The following is a 22,852-nucleotide window of genomic DNA, read 5'->3' as shown; positions in this document are numbered from 1 at the left end:
TCTCCGAGCATAATCAGTCCACGGCACTTACCTCCTTGCCCCGCTTCTTCAGGCCATCTCTCCTCACACCTCTTCAGGCTTCAGGTCTTTTTCCCACTGACTACCTTGGATCCTTGTAAGAAATAAATCTTTATGTTCCATTTTCAGCATGAGATGGTGCACTTAGAGCTAACCAAGGAGTCACAGATAAGCAAGGAAGTGCTAGGCCCCTTTGTCCCAGCTGGTGGCTGGTGCCTGCTTGTCTCAGAACTCTGAGGGTTGAAAATTTATGAGCAGTCTGGTAAATGACTGAGCCCGTGATTAGAAAAGGAGGCAGTCTCAAGCCCCAGGATATTCATTAAATAAGGCTTTGCTTCCTGAACCAATAAGGTGGGGGATTTGGGACAGGGACTATGCTAGAGGAGCGTAAAGACTGTCACTGGCTGGAGTATCATTCTGTGGGACAGGCACCACCACCAAATGGGCCCCCCAGCCATTTTGCCTTTTTCCCTAGGCTGGCTTCCTGTTCTGCAGAATGGAGGATTAAAATCTCTTTCACTTTTGCTAGTCTCTTGAATTTGTTTCAGAGAGTGAGGGGTCTTGTTTCTCATACCTCAGACTGTCAGGGGTTCCTTTCTTCTTTGGGATGCTCATCTCCCTCCCAACTCCAGCCTGGGCAACTCTTAGATGCAGGATCCTTCCTACTGTTGTCTCCTCTTGGCCCTGCACTCTCTTTAGCTCTTCCCCAGCATGTCTTCATCCCCCTCACTTGTTCCTTACTCCACTCCAGACCTGCCTCCTGTCCTCACTGCCTTCTGAGCACTTGCTACTTGTCTCCAGGTTGAAGCTGCTTCAGTTTGGGTCTGTGCTGGGTCCTTAAGCTCACCCGTGTTCCCTGGCTTCCTGTGCTCTGGTTTCCCTTTGGTCTTACAACGTCTCCTTTGCAGGCTCCTTCGGGTTTTGCTTCAGGCCTCCTTTCTATCTAGAGTTGATATGGGATCTTAGGTACTTGTGTCTTATTGTCATGTATGAATTTACAGCAAAGTAGAGATCTGTGGCTTTATCTTTCAATGTGGGCTGTAGATCTTGAGTCTGTCTGTCTCCTGGACACCTTCCCCAGCATCCCCATTACTATTCATGCTCAGCGTGCCCAATTCTGAACTACTTGCTTCCTCACAAACCGCTGGGCCTCATCAGGGGTCTCTTGCCCCAAATAGAACCCCAGAAGTCTTCCTTGGAAGTCCCCTCTTCTCAGTCCTCCCTCCCCTGAAATCCAGGCCTTCAGTCTGCCCCCAACTGTCATCAGCATGGCCTGAGCTCCTGTCCTCTGACTGTCACTGTAGCTGCTGCTCCTGACAGGGCCCCTGCACTCTCATGTTCTGCACCAGAGTGGCTTTCATACTGGCATTCCAATTGTCATGTTTCTCCTCCGTTTAAGGTCCTCCCCCAACCCCCAGCGATTTCCTGTCTTTTCTGACCTTGTCCTGACCTGCACTGTTCTACACGGTGTGGCCCCTGCAGACCCTCAAGTTTGACCACTTGTGCTATCCCTGTGGTTATTTTGTAGTCCCTCCTTCATATTCTGAATGGACTTTTCTTCTCACCCCTGGCTTTCAGGAGCCCTGCTTCCCTGTATCCCTGCATTTTTTCCTCTTTCACCCTTCAGCTGCCAGAATGAGGGGTCTAGACCCTAAGGGCTGACTGAGCCAATATGGTGTGTACCAATACTAGTTCTGTGATTACTAGCTTGGTCAGGTTATTTAATCTCCCTGCTTTAATGTCTTCATCTATAAAATGGGAGCAGTAAGGTGCCAGCATCATTCAGTCATAAGGATTGTGTTGCGTACACTTGTGTGTGAAGAGAGGGAAGGGAGAGACCTAGAGTGGGGCTTGGAGTATGCTTAGTGCTATGTAAATATTTGATGGTGTCATGACAACTTACCACAAGAGTGACAATCTCTGTGATTGACAATGTGAAAGCTGTGAATTTACTACTCAGAACAACCAAGCAATGTGTTAAAAAATAGGATTCATAGTTAATATGAAAGATTAGGCAGTGAGTTAACTAAAGAAATGGATACACAATTTGTGTTAGGAAAATAATTAAGTAGGTATCTTCAGGAAAACATATTCTTTTGATGTAATAAACGTATGCATTTAAGTGATAAAAGATAGGATAACAGCAAATTTTAGCATGGAAAGAATGAAGATACTATAGCATTCCCAGTATTAGACAACCTAATTGTTTTTTCCTGAAAGAGACTGATGTTCCATGAGTCTGAGCAGGGCTGGCCCACACCTCTGCATAGACCCAAGGCTGAATGTGAACAGTGCTCAGGATGGCAGGTGCTATCCAGCAGAGCTGCCACCATTGGCCAGTGTTGAGAAATTGTTCTCTGCACTGCCTTGTCAGATTCTAAAACCACCAAAGTCTCTAAGAGTGGCAGTATAATGTTTAGATAGTTTGGAAATTCATCCTTCAGATGACCTTGTATGGAACACGTCCTGTACCATCAGGACTTCCTAGAACATCCATGATCAGGAACATGAGCCACAGCTCCTTTTCTTCCTTAAACACAAAAAATACTTTATGAAAGGGGAATGGTGGTGGTGGGGTGTGCTAATGCAGAATGTGTTGTAATTTGTTTCTTGTGGTGTTACCACACCAACATTAATTACCTAAACAAATAAAAAACCTAGCTCTTAAATGTATTTATTTATTTTTATTTTTTTGGTCTTTTTGAGACAGGGTCTCCCTGTAGCCCCAGCTGTCCTGGAACTCACTATGTAGACCAGGCTGGCCTTGAACTCACAGAGATCCACCTGCCTCTGCCTCCCCAGTGCTGGGATTAAAGGCATGCGCTACCAAGCCCGGCAAATGCGGTTTTTTAAAAAAATATTTTATTTATTTTTATTTTATGTGTATGAGTATATTGCCTGCATGTAGGTAAGTGCACCTGTGTTGTACAATGCCCGAGGAGGACACAGGAGACTGTGGGATCCTCTGGAACTGGAGTTACAGACAGTTGTTAGCTGCCATGTGGGTGCTGGGATTTGAACCTGGGTCTTCTGCAAGAACAGTCAGTGTTCTTAACCACTGAGCCATCTCTCCAGCCCCCTAAATGTAGTTTTTAACAGTGAGTGGGAACTTGGAGGACACTCATTCGTCTAGATTCTCTTGGAAATGTCTGTCTCCTGGAATTGGCTTGTTGGAACTCTGTCCCAGGCCCTGCCCCTCCCATAATTTTATTCAAAATGGTTTCTCCAGCTTCAATTGGGGAAGTACAAGCTTGTTTCCGCCCTCATCTGAACAGACCATCCAGCCTTTTTAGCCATAGTTTTAAAATATCTCTTTCATTCAAGGCCAATCATCCTTCCCAACCTCCACTATGTCAAGGGGAGATGGGAATCCACCATCTAGCACTTTGATATGTTAATTCTCAAGTGTACCCGCATTCATTCATTCATTAACTCATTCATTCAATCTTTTTGGGTGGAATATCAAATTGATGTTGCCTAGGAAACAATATCAAGTGCCAAGGTCACAATACACAAGAGCATGTGGTTTTTCTGGAGTTAATTAAAAGTCGTTAGTCCAGATTATGTCTGTTAATAAAAGTCATTCCCACAATTTCTAAGTATATGTACTTAAACTGAAGACTTTTGAGAGCTGGATTTTTTTACATGGCAGGTTCAGGCATTTTATATTAGGGCCACTTTCTTTGATTGATGTGTTTCTTGATATATTCAGGTGAGAAGGCATGCTTGGTGGAGATGTGGGGGTTTGAGTTGCTGTTTTCGGTGTTCCATCACAAGCTGTCTTCCATCAAAACATCTTTCCCTGCCTTTCCCCTTCCCGTGCTCCTAACTAGGGAAGCACAGAGGTTACTGTGGGCTTGGGAGAGGCAGTGACTGGACTTGAGACCTGGGCTTCAACATCATTTCTTCTCTCTCTCTTGATTTTATTGCCTGTGAAGCAGATGTTAACCTGTCCAACCAATGGAATTGGTTATCCTGAGATAAGATAGTTCATCATAGTTAAAGCTGGGTATTGTGGTACATGCCCATAATCCCAGCACTCAGGAAGCTGAAGCAGGAATAACACTTTGAGTTTGCCACCAGCCTTAGCTACATACATAGTGAGTTCCAGGCCAAAGAACAAACAACCCCCTACCCTCAAAAACCACCCAGTATTTCTGGGTTGGAGAGATGACTCAGTGGTTAAGACTGTGCTAAGTGGTTAAGAGCATGTCCTGCTCTTGCAGAGGACCCAAGTTCAGTTCCCAGCACCCATATTGGACAGCTTGACCACCTGTAACTCCAGCTCTGATTCAGGGGGAATCATGCCTCTGGCCTCTGCAGGCACCTGCACTCACACTCACCTACCCACACATATCCAAACAATTTAATAAAAATAAATCTTAAAAAAAACCACGAGGATGGTATCCAGCACTTACCCCTAAGCTTACTATGTTAGCTGTTATAGTTTTATTTACTTCTAAATCAAGATAACTGGTAAAACCAATTTGACTCATTCTGTAATTTCATCCATTTAAGAACAATATAGTAAATTTACATATGCAAATCAACATGGATACAGCATTCATGTTATCACAGAACAACAACTTTATTTCTGTAAACAGTTAAGATAGAAATTTCTCTTCTTTGAAGCTGGGGCTGTAACTCAGTGGGAGAGTGCTTGTCTAGCATTTGCAAGGACCTGGATTTGATCCCAGCACAGCAGAAGGGGGAGGGGATTATCTCCTGGGGCTTTTGATAAGCCATGGACTATGAAAGGTCTGTGAATTACTCCAATGGGGAGGGGCATTAATTTTAGAGTGATTGATGCTGTTATAGCCTATGTGAGTCCTCATGGAACTGGGGGATACATCTAGCTGTTGAATATCCTAGTCTTTGCTAAAACTGCCTTCAGTGCTAGTTCAAATGGGTCAAGGAACACATAGCACAGAGGCGTAATGGCATGTGTTTAGGCTCAGTAGGGATTAAAGTTCACCATGTGATGATTTCATGCTGCCCTCAGTGTGGCTGTTAAAGAGAACATGGGGGGTCACACAGGACTCTGTTCCTGTGCTCTTGAGTGAGGCATCTTAAACTGTGCAGCATCAGGCTGGTGCTTACCAGGGTGGTTGTCACCTGTAGAGATACACTTTGCTGAACTATTTGTGTCTATACATCTCTTCAGAGTTGCATTTCTTAGATGCATTGTACTTCTTTTTTTTTTTTTTCGGTCTTTTTGAGACCGGTCTCCTTGTAGCCCCAGCTGGCCTGGAACTTGCTATGTAGACCTGGCCTCGAATTCACAGTACTTTTTTTTTTTTTTTTTTTTTTTTTTTTACAGTCTAGCTTTTAGGGCTAGTGAGATGGCTCAAAGGTAAAGGTGCTTGATGCCAAGCCTAATGATTTGAATTCAATCCCTGGGACCTACATAGTGGAAGGAGATAACTGACTCCCACAAGTTGTCCTCTGACCTCCACATGCATGCTGTGTGGCATATGTGCCCCTCTCAGGCACACACATAAGCTTTTGCCTAGTTATCAAATTATTTAAAACAAAAATCCTGTTACTAGCAAGTGCTTTTGTGACCTTAATACAAACTCTCTTCCTACTGAACTTTCTGGAATTTTTAACTTTTATTAGGTTGTCTTGTTGCAAAAGGATCCCCATATTTATAGCACCCAGTTCTGCTTATTTCTTAATTCAGTCACAAGTCTGCTAAAGAAGTTTTGGGACCCTTAACATTTCTTGATTTGTACCTGTCTTAAATTTTCTTAAGGAAAATATATAAGGCAAACAGTGTAAGAAGATTGTCAGAGGGCTGGAAAGATGGCTTGGTGGTTCAAAACACTGGCTGCTATTGCAGAGGACCCAGATTCGGTTCCCAGCACTCACATGGTGGCTCACAACCCTCAGTAACTCCAGTTCCAAGGGATCCAGTGTCTTCTGGCCTCTTTGGGCATTATTTGCACATGTTGCACTTACATACATGCAGGTACACTCATACACATGAAATAAAAAATAAAAATTTTAATCTTTTATCTCAAAGTTAGTGAAGCACAGAATTTTTGTTTGATGTGTGTCTCTGCCAACTCCCTCCTCCCCAGGATATCATACGTAATTCATGATGCTTTAAAATTGGGGATGTAGCTCAGTGTCTCTGGGTTTGATCCCCAGCACACTGAGGAGAGAGGGTAAGAATAAGAGAGAGGGAGGAGGGGTAAGAAGAAGGAAGTAAAATAAAACATAGATGGTTCAGAATGTTATAAACAACCACTTGTTTTTAATACCATGACTGGTATTAAACATTTAAGATGCTCCCATCTTAAAGTGTTAGTGTGGGTCATGTCATTAACCACCTAGGTAGTCTGTTTCCTCATTACCTAAAAAAAGTTTTAAAAACAAATTAGCTCCTTGAGTCAAAGTTGAAATACACACCTTGAGTCAGCAAGGTGGCTTGGCAGCAAGTGGCTTAGCAGGAGGGGCTTCCTGCAGGCCTAATGACCTATGTTCTATCCCCAGGCCCCACAGGTGGCAGAGAACTGACCTCTGAGAGTTGTACTGTGACCTCTACACATGCTCTCCTTGGTACAGGTGTGCTGCACACACTAAAATTTAAAAAAGCTGAGCCATGCGTCGTGGCGCATGCCTGTAGTCCCAGCACTTGGGAGGCAGAGGCAGGTGGATCTCTGTGAGTTCAAGGCCAGCCTGGTCTACATAGTGAGTTCCAGGACAGCTGGGGCTCCAGGGAGACCCTGCTTCAAAAAGACAAAAAAAAAAAAAAAAAAAAAAACACAAAAAAAAAAAAAGCTTCTTAAAAAAAAAAAAAAAAAAAAAAAAAAAAAAAACCACCAAAAACTGAAATCCACATCTCAACATGCTTGTCTCTTAAAAACAGCATTATTGACACAGGATGTGAATAAACATCACGTTTAATGTGTGTGGTTTTGTAATCTTTGACAGACACATACACTTAAGGAAACCACTTCTACAATCAGAATAGTGACGATGGCTGTCTCCCTCCAAGCTTCCTGTGTCCCTTCTCACTCCTTTCTTGCTCCCTTTTCCCCAGGCAACTACTGATCTGCTTTCTGTCACTACGGATTAGTTTGCAATTGCCAGGAGACTACATAAATGCAGATCATACTGCTTTTACCTTTCATTTGAGCATACCTACTTTGAAATTAACACATGCAGCTGCAAGTATTAATGAGTCATTTCTTTTTGTTGCTGAATAGTATTTTACTGTTCAGAGCATGGTTTATACATTTACCTCCTGGTATTCACTTTATGTTTTTGATATAAAAGCAATCACAAATATTTCTGCATACAAATCATCGTGTGGAGATATGTTTTATTTATTCTGGATAAATATTTAGGAGTGGAATGGTTGGATGATGTGGTAGGTATATTAATAACTTGTAAGAGAGTGTCAGGTTCTTTTAAAAATTGTGCGTGTGTGTGTGTGTGTGAGAGAGAGAGAGAGAGAGAGAGAGAGAGAGAGAGAGAGAGAGCGAGGAGAATGGGGGACTTGATTTGGAGGTGTAGAGGTCAGAGGACAACTTCCTTCCACCATGGATTCTGGGAATTGAACTCAGGTCATCAGGCTTTACCCATCCAGCCAACTCGCTGGCCACATGCCAGACCCTTCTAAAGTGGCTGTGCCAATGTCGTTCTCCTACTTAGAGTAAAAGCATTTAGTTCTGCATCCTTGCTAATGCACAGAAGGGTTGGTTTTAAGTCATTATCATAGCTGCATGTCTCATTTTCATTTGGATGTGCTGAGCATCTTTTCATGTGGCTGTCTGCTGTGTACACATCACTGTTGCAAAGCTGTATGAGTAAAGACCTAGCGCTGCTGGGTTCTTTCAGGGCATTTCAGTGGAGAGAGCTGGGACATGCACACACACACCAGTGTAAAGATAAAATTTACCATGAACACAACAGTTAGAAATATTATCAACAGGGCTGGTGAGATGGCTCAGTGTTTAAGAGCACTGGCTGTTCTTGCAAGAGACCCAGATATGAACCCCAGCACCCACATAGTGGCTAACAACCATCTGTAACTACAGTTCTAGGGGATCCAACACCTCTTCTGTCCTCCTCCTGCACTGCACGACATTGGTGCACTTAACACACATGCAGAGATAACTTACACACATAAAATAAAAATTAATAAAAGAAACATTACTAACTACGTCAGTAACTTAACTACTGAAAAATTATCCACAAAGAAATGAGGAATCAAGTTTTTAATGTTATTTGAAATAGTTTCCATTGATTATGTCATCAACTTGAGAAACACTTAGGTTAGTATGATTGTTTTGCTATGACATTGTAGAGGTTGGTTTTCATTTAAGTTGGTTATATAATTATGTAAAATATGTTTCCAAAGTTCAGTCTAAAAACCATGATGTTTTTAATATTTTCTTATTTATGTATATGTGTGCGTTTGTGTTCATGTCTATGCACATGCCAGTGGAGGCCAGAGAATGTTTCAGATTCCCTAGAGCTGGAGTTGCAGGTGGTTTTGAGCTGCCTTGTGCAGGTGCTGGGAACCAAACTTGGGAAGCCATATGTGCTGTTAACTGCTGAACCGTCTCTCCAGCCCCTCAACTTTTATCCCCCTTTTAGAGAGAGAGAGAGAGAAATCTCTCTCTCTCTCTCTCTCTCTCTCTCTTTCTCTCTCACACACACACACAATGTGTGTTTATTTGTACTACTTTCCATACCCTCCCTTCCTAGCTTTTTCTCAACGCATCTCAAGGTGCTGTGCGTTTTTACGTACTTAATATTCATGTGTGGCTATGCCATCATTTCCCTACCAATTCCTCTGTAGATGGTTTGCGTTGTTTCTGGTATTTTGTTGTTGCAAAGCCTTAAGATCTTTTCATATGTTGACCAATGTGTCCGAGATTAGTTTATTTCTGACATTTTGTTATGAAAATTTTGACAGATGCCGGGTGTGGTGGCATATGCCTTTAATCCCAGCACTTGGGAGGCTGAGGCAGGCAGATCTCTGTGAGTTCCAGGCCAGCTGGGACTACAAGGAGACCCTGTCCCAAAAAAGACCAAAAAAAAAAAAAAAGAAAAAATTCTGATACACAACACACTGAAGAATTTTTTAGTGAACCCCTGTATCTGCCACTTAAATGCTGTTGATTTACATAGCATGCTTTATCACGCCTACCCATCATCAGTCTGTCATGTTTTAGCACATTTCATAGTAAACTATAAATGTCTGCTGTTCCCTTAACAGTTTGACATATCATTAATTAGAACTTAGTATTTGTTTGCAGCTTCTGCTTCTGATATGATGTTTATATTCTGTAAAACGTACAAATCTGACATGTACATTCACATGTTTTGACATATGTATGTACACATTGAACTCCTGCCAGAATTTAGAACATTGCCAGTCACCCCGGAAAGTTCCCTCAGGTTCCCTCCATGGCTGTTGTTGCTTCTGTGCCTTCAGTTACATGTGTGTAATCACCATCAGCTTCAAAAGTGTTTCATCCTCCCAGGCAAGACCTTGAATCTGCTAACCCTGAACTGTCCGCGGCCATGGCTTGTGCTCTTGTTGGTTTGCCTGGTTCCTGGCTCCCTTCTGCACGGTGTTCTCCTTTCCCTCCACAGTGTCCCGGGTGCACTCCTGCAGCCTGCAGAACTTCATTACTTTCTCTTCTTCTTTTTTTAATTTTATTTATCATTTTTATTTTATGTGTATGAGTGTATTGCCTACATGTATGTGAGTGCACCCATGTCATGTAATTCTGTGGAGGTCAGAAGAGGGTTTCAGATTTCCCAGAAGCTGGAGTTAAGGACGGTTTGTAGCTGCCATGCAGGTGCTGGGAACCAAACCCAGGTCCTCTGCAAGAGCAGTCAGTGCTCTTAACTGCTGAGCCATCTCTCCAGCCCTTACTTTTCTCTTCTTCATGTTCATGATGGTGATGGTGGTAAAATACATGCAAGATTTACAGTTTTAATCTTTTAAAAAATGCACAAATTCAGTAACATTTAGTATACTTACAGTGTTATGCAGTTGGATTGTCTGGTTCTAGAACATGTGGTCAGCACGAAAGAAACCTTGTGCCCCAGGGCTGGAGATGGCCCAGCAGTTAAAAGTACTGACTGCTCTTGCACAGGACCCAGGTTCGATTCACAGCGCTCATATGGTGGCTAAGAACTGTCCTTAACTCCAGTTCCAGGAGAATCCGACACCCTCTTCTGACCTCTGCAGCACTGCACGACACAGGTGCACTCACATACATGCAGGCGATACACTCATAACACATAAAGGAAAAATATTAAAAAAAAAACAAAGAAAGAAAAAGAAATCTTGTGCCCCTCAAGTGGCTGCTCTGTGCCTCTCCATCTCTGTGGATTTGCCTTCTGGAGATTTTGTGTAAATGGGATCTCACACGGGGGCGGGAGAAAAAAGCACCTTTTGTGCTTGGCTATTGCTCACTTGCTATCATATCTTCAAAGATTATGTTCTGATATGGATCAATACTTGTTTCTCTCTGTTTTTTGGTCTTTTTGAGACAGGGTCTCCCTGTAGCCCCAGCTGTCCTAGAACTCACTATGTAGACCAGGCTGGCCTTGAACTCACAGAGATCCGCCTGCCTCTGCCTCCCAAGTGCTGGGATCAAAGGCGTGCTCCACCATGCCCGGCCTTGTTTCTCTTTTTTAAAAAAAATCCCGTATTTTGTTTATCTGCTTGTCTACTGATAGACATTTTGGTAGTTTCCAATTTGGGGTTGTTAGGAATAATATTGCCTTGAACATTCATGTACACATTCTGACATGGGCATGTGTTTCTGTTTCTCTTGGATGTATACCCGAGTAAAATTTCTGTATCATATTTGAACTCCCTGCATACAGTTTTGAAGGACCGTTAGACTGTTTTCCAAATTGACTATGCCTGCGTCCTAGTGTTCAACCTCTTCCATACCACTTGTTAAATGACTTTTTAAAGAGATTTATTTGTATTTTGTAACTATGTGGTGTCTCTGGATGGGTATGTACCCCTATGAATGCAGGTGCTCTTGATGTTCAGAAGAGGGTGTTAGATCTCCTGGAGCTGATGTCACCAGCAGTTGTGATCTACCCAACGTGGGTGCTGGGAACTGAACTTGGGTCCTCTGGAAGAGCAGCAAGTTCTCTTAACTGCTGAGCCATCTCTCCATCTCTATTATTAAATGCCTTTTTGATGCTAGCCATCCTGTTAATACTGTTGGGTGTGGAGTAGTATAACTTCTTATGGTTTGAGCTACATTTCTCAGATGGCACATTTTACTGTCTGTATCTCTTCTTTGAAAAACTACCTATTCCAATCCTTGCCTAGTTGTTAGTTGGGTTATCTGTCCCAACTAAAGAGAGTTTATCTCTAGATTCATGAAGGGTTATGAATTTAGATAAAGGATTATGAATTCTAGATGCACGTGCCTTGCCAGATATATGTTTTATAAATATTTTCTTCCATCCTGTAGTCATCTTCACTTTCTTGTCTTTTTTATTGTGAGCCTGAGCTCTCCAGCCCAACCTTTACTTTCTTGACACCATCCTTTGCACCTGAACAATTTTTAAATTTAATGTTGTCTGCTACAAGTTTTATTCTTTGAACTTTTATATTTATGGTGTAAGAAGTCAGAGGCTTTTGCATGTAGCTGTTCCAACACTATCTGTTGAAAAGAAGCCTCTGTCTGGTGACCTCTTCTAAAAGAGGTCAATTGACTGAAAACTGGAGGATCTATTTCTACACCTGGAATCTGGCCTATCAATCTCTATGAGTCCTGTATTTCTTTTTTCTTTTCTGTCAATTGCTAGCATATGTATGGGAAAGAAATGATTTTTGTATATTGGTTTTGTATCCTGAAAAGTTAATTTCTTCTTTGTATTTTTCATTAACTTCTCTTTTCTTAAAAAGTGTCTATGTGGGCCGGATGTGGTGGAGCATGCCTTTAATCCCAGCACTCAGGAGGCAGATTTCTGTGAGTTCGAGGACTACAGGGAGACCCTGTCTCAAAAAGACCACCCCCCCCAAAAAAAAGTGTATGTGTGTGTTGCGCACATGCGCATATAGAGACCAGAAGCATCAGGTCCCCTGGAGCTGGAGTCATAGGTGGTTGTGAGCCACCGTATGGGTGCTAAGAACCGAACTCAGGTTCTTGCAAGAGTGGCAAGTGTCATCTTTCCAGCCCCTCTGCTAACTTTTAAACACAAATGATTATATCGTCTGCAGATTCCATTTTAACTTTTTCTAGTTTGTGTGCCTTTCATTTCCTGTCTTACTGCACTGGCTAGAAGAGAAACCAACCACATTGCCTTATCTCGAGCTGAGAGCGGAAGTGTTCAGTTTTTTTTTTTTATCACAAAACATGCTGCTATTATGAGTTTTTTAAGGATTCTCTTAACAAGGTTGAAGATGTTTCATCATACGTAGTCTACTGGGAGTTTGTGTCATGAAAGATACTGCAATATTTTTTTTTCTATGTCTTTTTGAGACAGGGTCTCCCTATAGCCCCAGCTGTCCTGGAATTCACTATGTAGACCAGGCTGGCCTTAAACTCACAGACATCCACCTGCCTCTGCCTGGAATTAAAGGCGTGCGCCCACCATGCCTGGCAGATACTGCAGTTTTTGTCAAATGCTTTTTCTGTGCCTGTTGAGATTATCTATAGTTTTCTGTAATGACTTCCTAATATGAATTACAGTGAATTTCTTGTTGCTGTTTGTTTCCATTCTTGGGGTTGGCACCTGCTAGCCAACTGTTCTGCCATGGAGCTACATCCCCTAGTCTTCCCTCCCATTCCATCCCATACCCCACCTACATCCCTTGGTTATCTCCATGTTGTCTTTCCCATCTCCCATCTCTGCCCATGGAGTCTTGTTATGTGTTTCCAGGCTGGCCTTGAATTCCTGAGCTTAAGCCATACCCCCTCCTAAGCCTTCAGAGCTAGGGCTGTTAGGTTCACTGATGCTCAGTGAAATATTGTCAAGTGTTAAATCAGTCTTGAGTTGCTGAGATTAATTCCAGTTACACTTGATGTCTCTTTTCATGTTTTTTTAAAAACTTAAAAAAAAATTTTATTTATTAAGCCGGGTGTGGTGGCCCATGCCTTTAATCCCAGCACTCGGGAGGCAGAGGCAGACAGATCTCTGTGAGTTCAAGGCTAGCCTGGTCTACATAGTTCCAGGACAGCTGGAGCTGCAGGGAGACCCTGTCTCAAAAAGACCAAAAAAATTTTTTTTATTTATTTTTATTTTATGTGTATGCATGTATTGCCTGCATGTAGGTAAGTGTACCCATGTCGTGCAATGCCTGTGGAGGCCAGAAGAGGCTGTTGGATCCCCTGGGACTGGAGTTATGGACATTATTAGCTGCCATATGGGTGCTGGGATTTGAACCCGGGTCTTCTGCAAGCACAACCAGTGTTCTTAACAGCTGAGCCATCTCTCCAGCCCCCATGTTTTTTATTTGGGTGTGATTATATAGAATTGTATTGAAAGATTTTATACTTACATTTGTGAAGCATATTGTATGTGGCTTTCTAGTGCTGTCTTTTTCTGATTTCCGTATCTGGTTAATGCTAGTCTTCTAAAATGAGTTGAAAAGTATCCTGTTCTTTTGTTTCTCTGAGTTTTCATAGAAGTAGCATTATTTCTTTCTTGGCATGTGTTGGAAATTACGAATGAAGCCATCTGAAGTCTTCTTTTTGGGAAGATTGTGTTTTTTGCTATAAATTAAACTTCGTTAGTAGATACAGGGCCATTGTGTGTCTTTGAAAGAATCAACTTTTTCATCTAATGGGCTTGACTTACTGGTACAGTCTGCTCAGACTTCTTGGTTATTTGCCTTTTAATGTCTCCAGAGTCTCTACTGGGGTTTTCTTCCTAGTTCTTGGTGATGTCAAATTTGTTTAAAAAACTAGAAGGGAAAATTTATCATCTTGATTCTTTTAGGGCTTGTGTGGAATAGCAGTGTGAAAGTGATAGTGTTCTGCTTTCATATGTGTACTGTGTAGAATGTGTGTTCAGCTTCCCATGTGCCTGCAGAGGCCGGAGCAGGGCTCCGGGTGTCTTCCTCTGTTTGCTTTCTGCTTTACTGCCTTGAGACAGAGTCTTTCACTGAACTGCAAGCTCACTATTTTGCTACCAGGATCTGCCTGTCTCTGCTCCCAGTGCTGGGGTATAGGCACATGCAGCCATGGCCTGCAGTTTGTGTGAGTGCTGAGGATTTGAACTCAGGTCCTCAGGCTTGCAGAACATGTTATCTCACCAACTGAGCCATCTCCCCAGACTGTTTTCAACATTTTAAACTTGAGCATTTCAAAACTGTTACATAGGATAGGGATAGAGCACTTGCCCAGAACAGTCAGAGAAGACAGTAAAACACTGGGATGGGGTGGGTGGGCCTGAAGAGATGACCCAGCAATTAAAAAGCAAATACTGCTTTTCCAGGGGACCCAGGTTCAATTCCCAGCAACCATGTTGTCAATGACTCCCAGTAGCCTGGAACTCCAGCTCCTGGGGGTTCCAACATCTCTGGCCTCTGAGAGCACCTGCGTTTATGCGCGCGCGCACACACACGCACGTGCACGCGCACACTCTTAAAAACTCAAGCTAACAGTTTTCATAGGTTCTCACAAGTGGGGAAGTCTGTATATCATCAGTGTAAGAGTTGAGTGAAGTTCACAAGAAAACATACACTTTTATAACATGACTTGATCGAAAATAGTTCGGACAAGATGGGGAAGAGAGCTGGGAGCCCCAGCCTGGAGAAAGTCTGAAATAATACTTGTTTTCCTTGTAAAACCAATTGAAGAGGATATTTGTACAAATGCGTATTTGTAACCCAGTTTCAAGAGCTCTGTCTGTGGGTCCCGTTATTTTGTTTCAGCAGTTTCTCTTTTCTTCCACAATTATCTCATGTTGTCCACCCTCCTTCTGGAAGGGTGTACTGGTGGCACAGGGTGATGGTAATGGCACTGGACACTGATGTCCCCATTTCCCACAGACTACTGGGAACACAGGATTTCAGTTGGCAGTGAAGGTATAAAATGATAAAAAAACAAGACTCAGAAAATGACATTCTGAGGAGCTTTACGTTGTTTACATTTGAGATGCAGTACTACACAACACTTATATTTTCCTAAAGTAGATATTTTGGTCCCATCATCAAAATAAATAAGTAAATAAATAAATAAATAAATAAATAAATAAATAAATAAATAAAAATTCTGATTTTATGTCTTTGCAGAGCTCCTGAGTTGGAAGTAGAGGAAGAAGCTCAAGTCCAAGAAATGACCTTAGACGAGTGGAAAAACCTTCAAGAACAAACCAGACCAAAGCCCGAGTTCAACATCCGGAAGCCAGAATCCACAGTTCCTTCCAAGGCAGTGGTGATTCACAAGTCCAGATACAGAGATGATGTAAGCCCTGAGCTTTCTGCCTGGGGGTGGGGTGGGGTGGGAATCTATGTACTTTCAGCCTCAGCACCTATAAAACAGACCTTTTCCAGTGTTGGGTAATGGGACCTTGCTGGTTGACATTCTTGTTTTCTTGACTTTTTTTAAACATCTATTTATCTGTGTGCATGTGTGTGCGAGCGTGCGTGCGTGTGTGTGTGTGTGTCTCTGTGTGTGTGTGTAGGTCAGTTGGTTCTCTTTTTCTACCATATGGGTCTTAGGAATAAATTCAAGTCATTAGGCTTGGCAGTGCCTTTGCCTGCTCAGCCATCTTGCCGGCCTGCTAGTTGGCATTCTTGTTTCTGATCACGCTTCATCAAGGGTAAAGGAAAGGAACAGAGCTTGGTGCATTGATAACAAATATAGCACACCCCACTCACCTTGGAAGTATGCTGAGAGGATGCATGCCGAATGTTAACTCTTCGTCTTTGTCTCTCCGGGAGAAGCACAGAGTGGCCTTCTCAAAGGATATTGACTGTTTTTTGATGATTACATTGCTGCCTTTTCTAGTCCTTTTGGGTTTTTTTGTTTGTTGGTTGGTTAAATCAAGGGCCTCACTGTGTGTAGCTTAGGCTGGCTTTAAACTCACAGTTTTCCTGCCTTAGCCTCCTGAGTACCAGAATTAGAGCTGTATACCACAGGATCAGTTTATCTTCCTCCCTCCCCCCTCCCTCTCCCACCCCTCGACACGGTCTCCCTGTAGCCGCAGCTGCCCTGGAACTTGCTATGTAGACCAGGCTGGCCTCAATCTTACAAAGATCCACTATCCTCGGCCTCCTGAATGCTGGGATTCAAGTCCTGCACCACATGCCAGCCCACTCTCATTTTTGATGAGTGTTAGGTTGGGAGGAGTTGAGCATTGAAGCCACAGGTGGGAATCAATGTTCTGTGATGCTGGTCTTACATTATTTTAGCAGCATTGCTCCCTCTGTCCAACCTCAGAAACTACAGAGGAGCTTCTGGGCTGCTGATGGCAGGGGTCAGGCACATGCTACAGAGGGCTATACTGAGGGCATCACTAAAGACTTCTGTGTTGTACTGGTTTCTTCTTGGTTTACACCCAGCTTTTTGGTGTGTGCATGTGCATGTGCACGTGCGTGGGACGGGGTGTGCCTGTATATGTGTGTGTGTATGTGGAGGCCAGAGGTCTATTGCTCTCCACCTTCTTGAGACAAAGTCTCTCAGTGAACCTGGAGCTCACCCATTTGACTAGCCAGTGAGCTCCAGAGATACACCTGGCTCCACCTCTCTGATGCTGGGGTTCCAGATGTGTGCTGCTGTACCCAGTTTTGTTTTGAATATCTTATTTTTATTTTATGTGTATGAGTGTATTGCCTGCATGTATGTGAGTGCACCCATGTCGTGCAATGCCGTGGAGGTCAGACGAGGGCATCAGATTCCCCTGGAACTGGAGTTAAGGACAGTTCGGAGCCACCATGTGGGTCTTCTCCAAGAGCAATCAGTGCTCTTAACCGCTGAGCCATCTCTCCAGCCCTGCACCCAGTTTTTTATATGAGTGTTGGGGATCCAAACTCAGGCCTTATGTTTGCACAGCAAGCATTTAGCAACTTGGCCCTGCCTCCCCAGCCCACCATCTAGCTTTTTATCAGACAGCTCAGTGTTAAAGAAGCTGTTTCAAAGTAAATATCTATCAGTCTGTATTGATAGGTTGATAGGCTGACCATTTAATCATACCCTCTTCAAGTTTCTAAACTTAAAGGAACACTGAAGCTCTCAGGTGTAGAATTTAGAATTCTTACCCTTCAGTCACAGTATGAAACAGTGTAGTTGATGGTGCTAACCAAACTCCTCTTCCCTGCTGGTTGTTACTCACTGATTTTTAGTCACAAATTCAGAATACTGTGATTTGTCAGCTCTCTGGTGCTGTGACAAAATGCCTGAGGTAACTTATAAGGAGGAAAGGTGTGACTCAGCTTTAGGTTGTGTGGCCGTTGCTTTGGGTCTGTGGCATCATAGAGAAAGCATATGGCAGGAAGGAGCTGGGGTTCCACTATCCCCATCAAGGGCACCCCCAGGACCTACTTCCTTCTACCAGTTCCCATATCCTCAAGGTTCCATCATCTGCCAACAGCACTACAGGCTGGGCACTAGCCTTAGCACATGAGCCTTTTATGGGTCCTGTGAGACCCAAGGTATAGCAGTTTTCATGTGCACTTGTGTTGTGTTCTTTGAGGGGTACTTTAGAGCCCGTTGATGACAGTGTCTCCTCTGCGTTGTTTGGTCAGATCAGTCTCGAGGATGCCTTTCTAATAAAAGTTTTGAGATGTTCCACCAGAGATGTTGTCATAGACACAGGCCGCCAGAGCTTTCCTCTCTCTCGGAGTCTTTCACCAGTCCATTAGCAAAGGAGGCTGCTTATCCATTTTTTTGGCCCTTTCCTATTGTGAGCGTTGGAAATAAAGCTTCCTGTGAAACATGCCGGCGGCATGTTAGGTAAAAATAGGAGTGCCTTCCTCAAACCACATTAGAGTCATTCTCCTTGGCTCCCGAGATCTGCTGGAATATTTGAGTTAGCTGAGTCATTGAGCTTGGTTTCCATACAGTATGAGTCTTTGGTCCTTGTTACTCTTACAGCATTGTAGAATTTAGCCAGGGATTGTTCTTAAAAGCAACATGAGCCAAATGTTGGGGTTGATAGTTTACTTTGTTTTTGACACCCGAAGAGACAAAAAATGTCCCGGAATAATCCTCCTTGTTTGTGTGTGAAGTTCAACCTAAAGCAGCTCTGAAATGAGCATGTTGGCCAGAGACAGAGAGGGAGTGGAACTCAAGTCTGACTCACTGTGTTGCCCCAGGAGTCCCTCTGCAGTGGAGACAGCCACTGACCTCACCAACCACTTCCTTCTAGAGCACAACTGATAGCCTCGTGCTTTCTGAATCTGGAGTTCATTCTTGTGCCGCTTGCCGTGTGGTGTGTGTGTGTGTGTGTGTGTGTGTGTGTGTGTGTGTGTGTGTGTGTGCGTGCACCTCTGTGTGTGCATGTGAGCATGTGCCCATGCCTATGCTTGTGCCTGACTTTCATCAATTTAGCTTGAGGGGGGCCATCTACGTTGAACCTCTGCTTTATTTTAGTAACTTTAAAGGAACATGGGTATTAGATCCTGTAACAAACATGCCCCAGGGGCTGGAGAGATGGCTTAGCAGTTAACATGGGCTGCTCTTGCAGAGGACCCAGGTTCAATTCCCAGCACCTATATGGCAGCTAGAAACTGTCCATAACTCCAGTTCCAGGGGATCTGAGGCCCTCTTCTGACCTCCAAGGACACTGCATGACATGGGTGCACTTACATGCAGGCAGGCAGGCAGGCAATATACTCATACATTTAAAATAAAATTTAAAAAAATAATAAAAATAAAACAAACATATTTTAGTCGACTTTCTGGGGAAGTTATAGAAATGTTTAACTCTACAGATTCTCTGTGTATGTATGTATTGGTGGGTGTAGGTATATACATATGCAAGAGGGTGTACTTGGACATATGCAAATGAGTATGAAGACCAGAGGTTGAGGCCTCTCCACCTTATTTTTTGAGACCCTGGAGCTGGCCAACTTGGCTCAGCTAGCTGGCCACTGAGCTCTAGAGATCCTCCTGTCTCCACCTTCCCAGTGCTGAGATCACATGCTCTAAACGTGGATTCTGAACTCAGGCCTAATGCTTGCACAACAAGCTCTTTTCAGACTGATCTGCCCTAGCTGTCTTTGCAGATTCTCATCCAGGATTACTGCCGTATATTTATTTCTGAAGGTTTAGATTTTGCTTGAAGTGAACGGTTTTGATTTATTTATGATTGATTATGAGTCAAAGCCAAGTCATTTGGCGATATTTATTCATATCAAAGGTAGAACTTATTTGACTTCCTAAAATGCAGAGAATTTTAACTGAGGCAGTCCTTAAAAGCGCTTGACGACTTTGTGCAGCATTGGTAGTGACGCTCACATAATTGCTCTGTTGGTGAAATTTCCATGCATTTTGAGTCCAGCGTTTATTGCACCTCACATAGTTCTTACCATGTGGCATTTGCACAGTCCACACCCACACTGAAGGGACTCTCTCTGCCAAGTTCTGTTCTCAAGGTGATGTTTCCTTACTTGTCACAGTAGCATTTATGAACAAATGAAACAGAATATAGGCAGAAATTATAGCATTTATGAACAAATGAAACAGAATATAGGCAGAAATTAACTTTTTAACTTCAACACAATACACTCCAGACATCTGTTAGTCATGTCAAATCTTTTATCTTAACCTGCTAAAACTGATAGAATTTTGGTCTTACTTGAAGAATTATTAAGTTCAAAGATGTTTAGATTAAGACTAATTAGAAGACCAGGACTATATTCTCAGCACTTGGGAGAGTGAGGCAAGAGGACCACTATAAGTCTGAGGTCAGCCTGGGCTATGTATGTAGCCAGGCTGTCCCCCCAAACAGAGACTCATCAGGAAAATGTATGACACTGAAATGTAAAAATTTCACTTGTATTCGACCATGGTGTCTGCTGTCCAGCCCAGCTGCCCAAGGCTGTGATGCATCCTGGGTCCCATAGCAGCACACAGGCCACCTGCGTAGCACATTAAAATGCTCACTGCCAGGCTCTGATCTTTGCGTCCCTGGAAATGGCTGTGCATGTGTCTGATGCCCTATCATGTTTCAGATGGTGAAGGATGACTATGAGGACGAGTCTCACATCTTCAGGAAAGCCGCCAATGACATCACATCACAGCTAGAGATTAACTTTGGTAACCTCCCTCGTCCTGGACGGGGAGCCAGAGGCGGCACCCGGGGAGGCCGAGGAAGGATCAGAAGGGCAGAGAACTATGGCCTCCGAGCAGAAGTGGTGGTAAGTGGCATGTCCTGAGCCAGAGGGCTTGCTGAAGGAGTGAGGGCCAAGGTGTTCGAGCCACAGTGGTCTAATTTTGGAGGGTTGCCAGTTGCCTTGTAGAGCCATTGAGGGTCTGACTTTGGGATAGTGATGTCACCGTACAGATCTCAGTCAGGTAGTTCCTGCTGCACCTTAGCCCCAGTGTCTGCTGGGAAGTCTACTGTCTTCTGTGAACCGGAGAAAAACTCCCTCTGAATCTGCATAGGACAAAATCCCTGGGCTTGAGGTGGAAGTAGGACACTGACAGCTGAGTATTAACCATGTCTGACTGTGTCCCATGCAGGGTCAGTGCTGTTAGGGCAGACGACTTCCTCAAGCTTTCAGGGCCCATTGTGACCAGCTGTGCCCACTGCCTCATGTCTTCCTGGGCTGCCCAGGCAGTGCTGCTCTTCACACAGCACATCCACACCACTCAGTTCCTTACCCACGAGCTCTTCACACAGCACATCCACACCACTCAGTTCCTTACCCACGAGCTCTTCACACAGCACATCCACACCACTCAGTTCCTTAACCACGAGCCTTGGATGCACTGGTTTCCTCCACCCCTCTGCCTGCTGATCTCAAATATGTCTTCCTAGCCCCTCTTCGTTCACAGTTTCTTCATTGCATCTCCTCTTAGACCAGGCAGAGTCTTTGAGCAAAGGCTTTGCTTAGCTCTGAAGCGTTTCCTGCTGCTGCTGCTCTTGCTGGGTGATTACCCACTGAGCACTTTCTGTCTCTTCAGGGGACAGAAACTGTATTTTTTGTTCATTGTTGGCTTCTGAACATGTGCAGGGCTCCAGAAATGCTTTATCCATCTGGAAGGAGTCCACCCTGGGGCTTTGGCTGGCCTCAGCCAGTGTGTGTCCCTGTGACAAGTAGGAGCAGACATCAGATTGTTCTCAAATGCCCCTTTTGCTGCCCTCTTCCCTTGTGCAGGGAGTAGCCTTATAGCATGTTATGTAACATGTGCAAAGACACAGCATTTTTTCTGTGCACACTTGAAGTCAGGTGCAAAAAGATCTATTGTGTGAACAGCAGGTGTCGCTCCTTTTGAACAGAGCAATGGGTAGTGTGCAGCACCTGAAACGTGGGCCCTGCCACTGCACTGCTCGCCTGTGCTGCTCCAGCTAGACCCACACCAGTAAGTAAAGTACTACTCCATGGCTGGGGCTCCCTCAGTGTTTGTGCCAAGCCCTCCACTAGTTCCTCCCTGGCAAAGCAGGGGGACTATGTGACACTGGCCACATCTGGGTGGGAAAAGGGCAGACAATTTCAAACCTCCTTTTGCTTCTTTAGACCCAAGATGTGGCTCCCAATCCAGATGACCCTGAGGACTTCCCCGCCCTGGTCTGATGTCCACTCCCCTGCAGCAGAGCAGCACTATGAAGACTTCCCTTGCCGCAAGAAGAGTCAGACTCTAAGAACAATAGATGTTGCTTTTCCTGTGTCCTGTGAATTTGTTGTACTTTCTTGCTCTGTGGGGTAGAGGGTTTCTCCAGGGGCACAAGAGCAAACACCCCATGAGTTCAGACACTTTCTCTTATAAGGAATTCCAAAATGAAGTTCAGGAACGTTTCAAATGTGTACATAAATTGTATGGAACCCTTTACCAAAGTACAGAGTAAAGCAAGCTACAACACTTGAGACAACTTAACAATGTCTAGCTGTTAGGAATTGTCTAAACAAGTCTTTTACCATCACAGGACATATGTAGAACTTGAACTATTCCTTTAAACAGTCACAGCCTAGTTTTCAGACTGTTCACTTGTAATCATTAAGTTAAACTCTGCTGAGAAACTTCCTGAGTTGTGGTTTTTTTCCAAACTAACTTTAAACAGCCATTGTGCACCAGTGATCACCACTCTGTGAAGTAGAGGAAGTACTGATTTTTAATGGTGATTTAAACTACCTCGTGGTTTCTGTGTGTATGTACACACGTTCTCACTTAGTATTATGTGTGCGTACTTAGTGTGTGGGTGGTTTTTAGGATGAGTATTAAACTTAAAATCATGTATTATTTAACTCACTAGTCACACAAAAAGATTTCCTGGTAAAAGATAAGTATCTTTTTCTTCCTCAAAACTACTGTTATATTCAGCACGTGTACTCTGAGCAGGCTGCTAACTCACTAGCATTTATTGATACCTTGGGCAAGCACCTCACTTGGGCCTTCCCCAGTTCCAGTGTTGCTCTTTCTGCTTCTGGTGCAGGTTTAGGGTCAGGGACCACCTTAGAGGTTCAGTCACTCACCTGGAGTCCCACCTCATAAGCCTGAGACCCGGGACCAAGCCATCTTATCCCAAGCTGCAAGATTCAGTGTGTGGGAGGGGCCAGCAGAGACAGCAGGACAAGTGGGGTGCATGAGGCTCCAGTCTGCTGAAGGGATTGTGAGGGGTACTGGCCTGTTGTGCTGATGGTGGACCTTGCTCCCAGGACCTATGCTTTCCCCATGTGGCCACACTGAGATGGCACTGGTCTGGAACCCAAGCACAAATG

General features: G+C 43.8%; 1 protein-coding gene across 1 annotated transcript in view; it reads left to right on the top strand.

Annotated features, from left to right (window-relative positions):
- The window catches only part of Habp4 (hyaluronan binding protein 4), a 43,984-nt gene extending 21,828 nt beyond the window's left edge, over nt 1-22,156 (top strand). The window contains exons 6-8 of the mRNA XM_008855128.3: nt 15,260-15,431; nt 20,144-20,329; nt 21,653-22,156. Coding sequence (XP_008853350.1) covers nt 15,260-15,431; nt 20,144-20,329; nt 21,653-21,709 — 415 coding nt within the window. The 3' untranslated portion in view covers nt 21,710-22,156. The remainder of the gene's footprint in view (nt 1-15,259; nt 15,432-20,143; nt 20,330-21,652) is intronic.
- Nucleotides 22,157-22,852: the final 696 nt, after the last annotated feature.

Source organism: Nannospalax galili, unplaced genomic scaffold, assembly GCF_000622305.1.
Source record: "Nannospalax galili isolate Female #2095 unplaced genomic scaffold, S.galili_v1.0 scaffold467, whole genome shotgun sequence".
Lineage (NCBI taxonomy): Eukaryota > Metazoa > Chordata > Mammalia > Rodentia > Spalacidae > Nannospalax > Nannospalax galili.
Note: the sequence above shows the minus strand (reverse complement) of the source record. Positions and strands in the feature narration are given on the sequence as shown.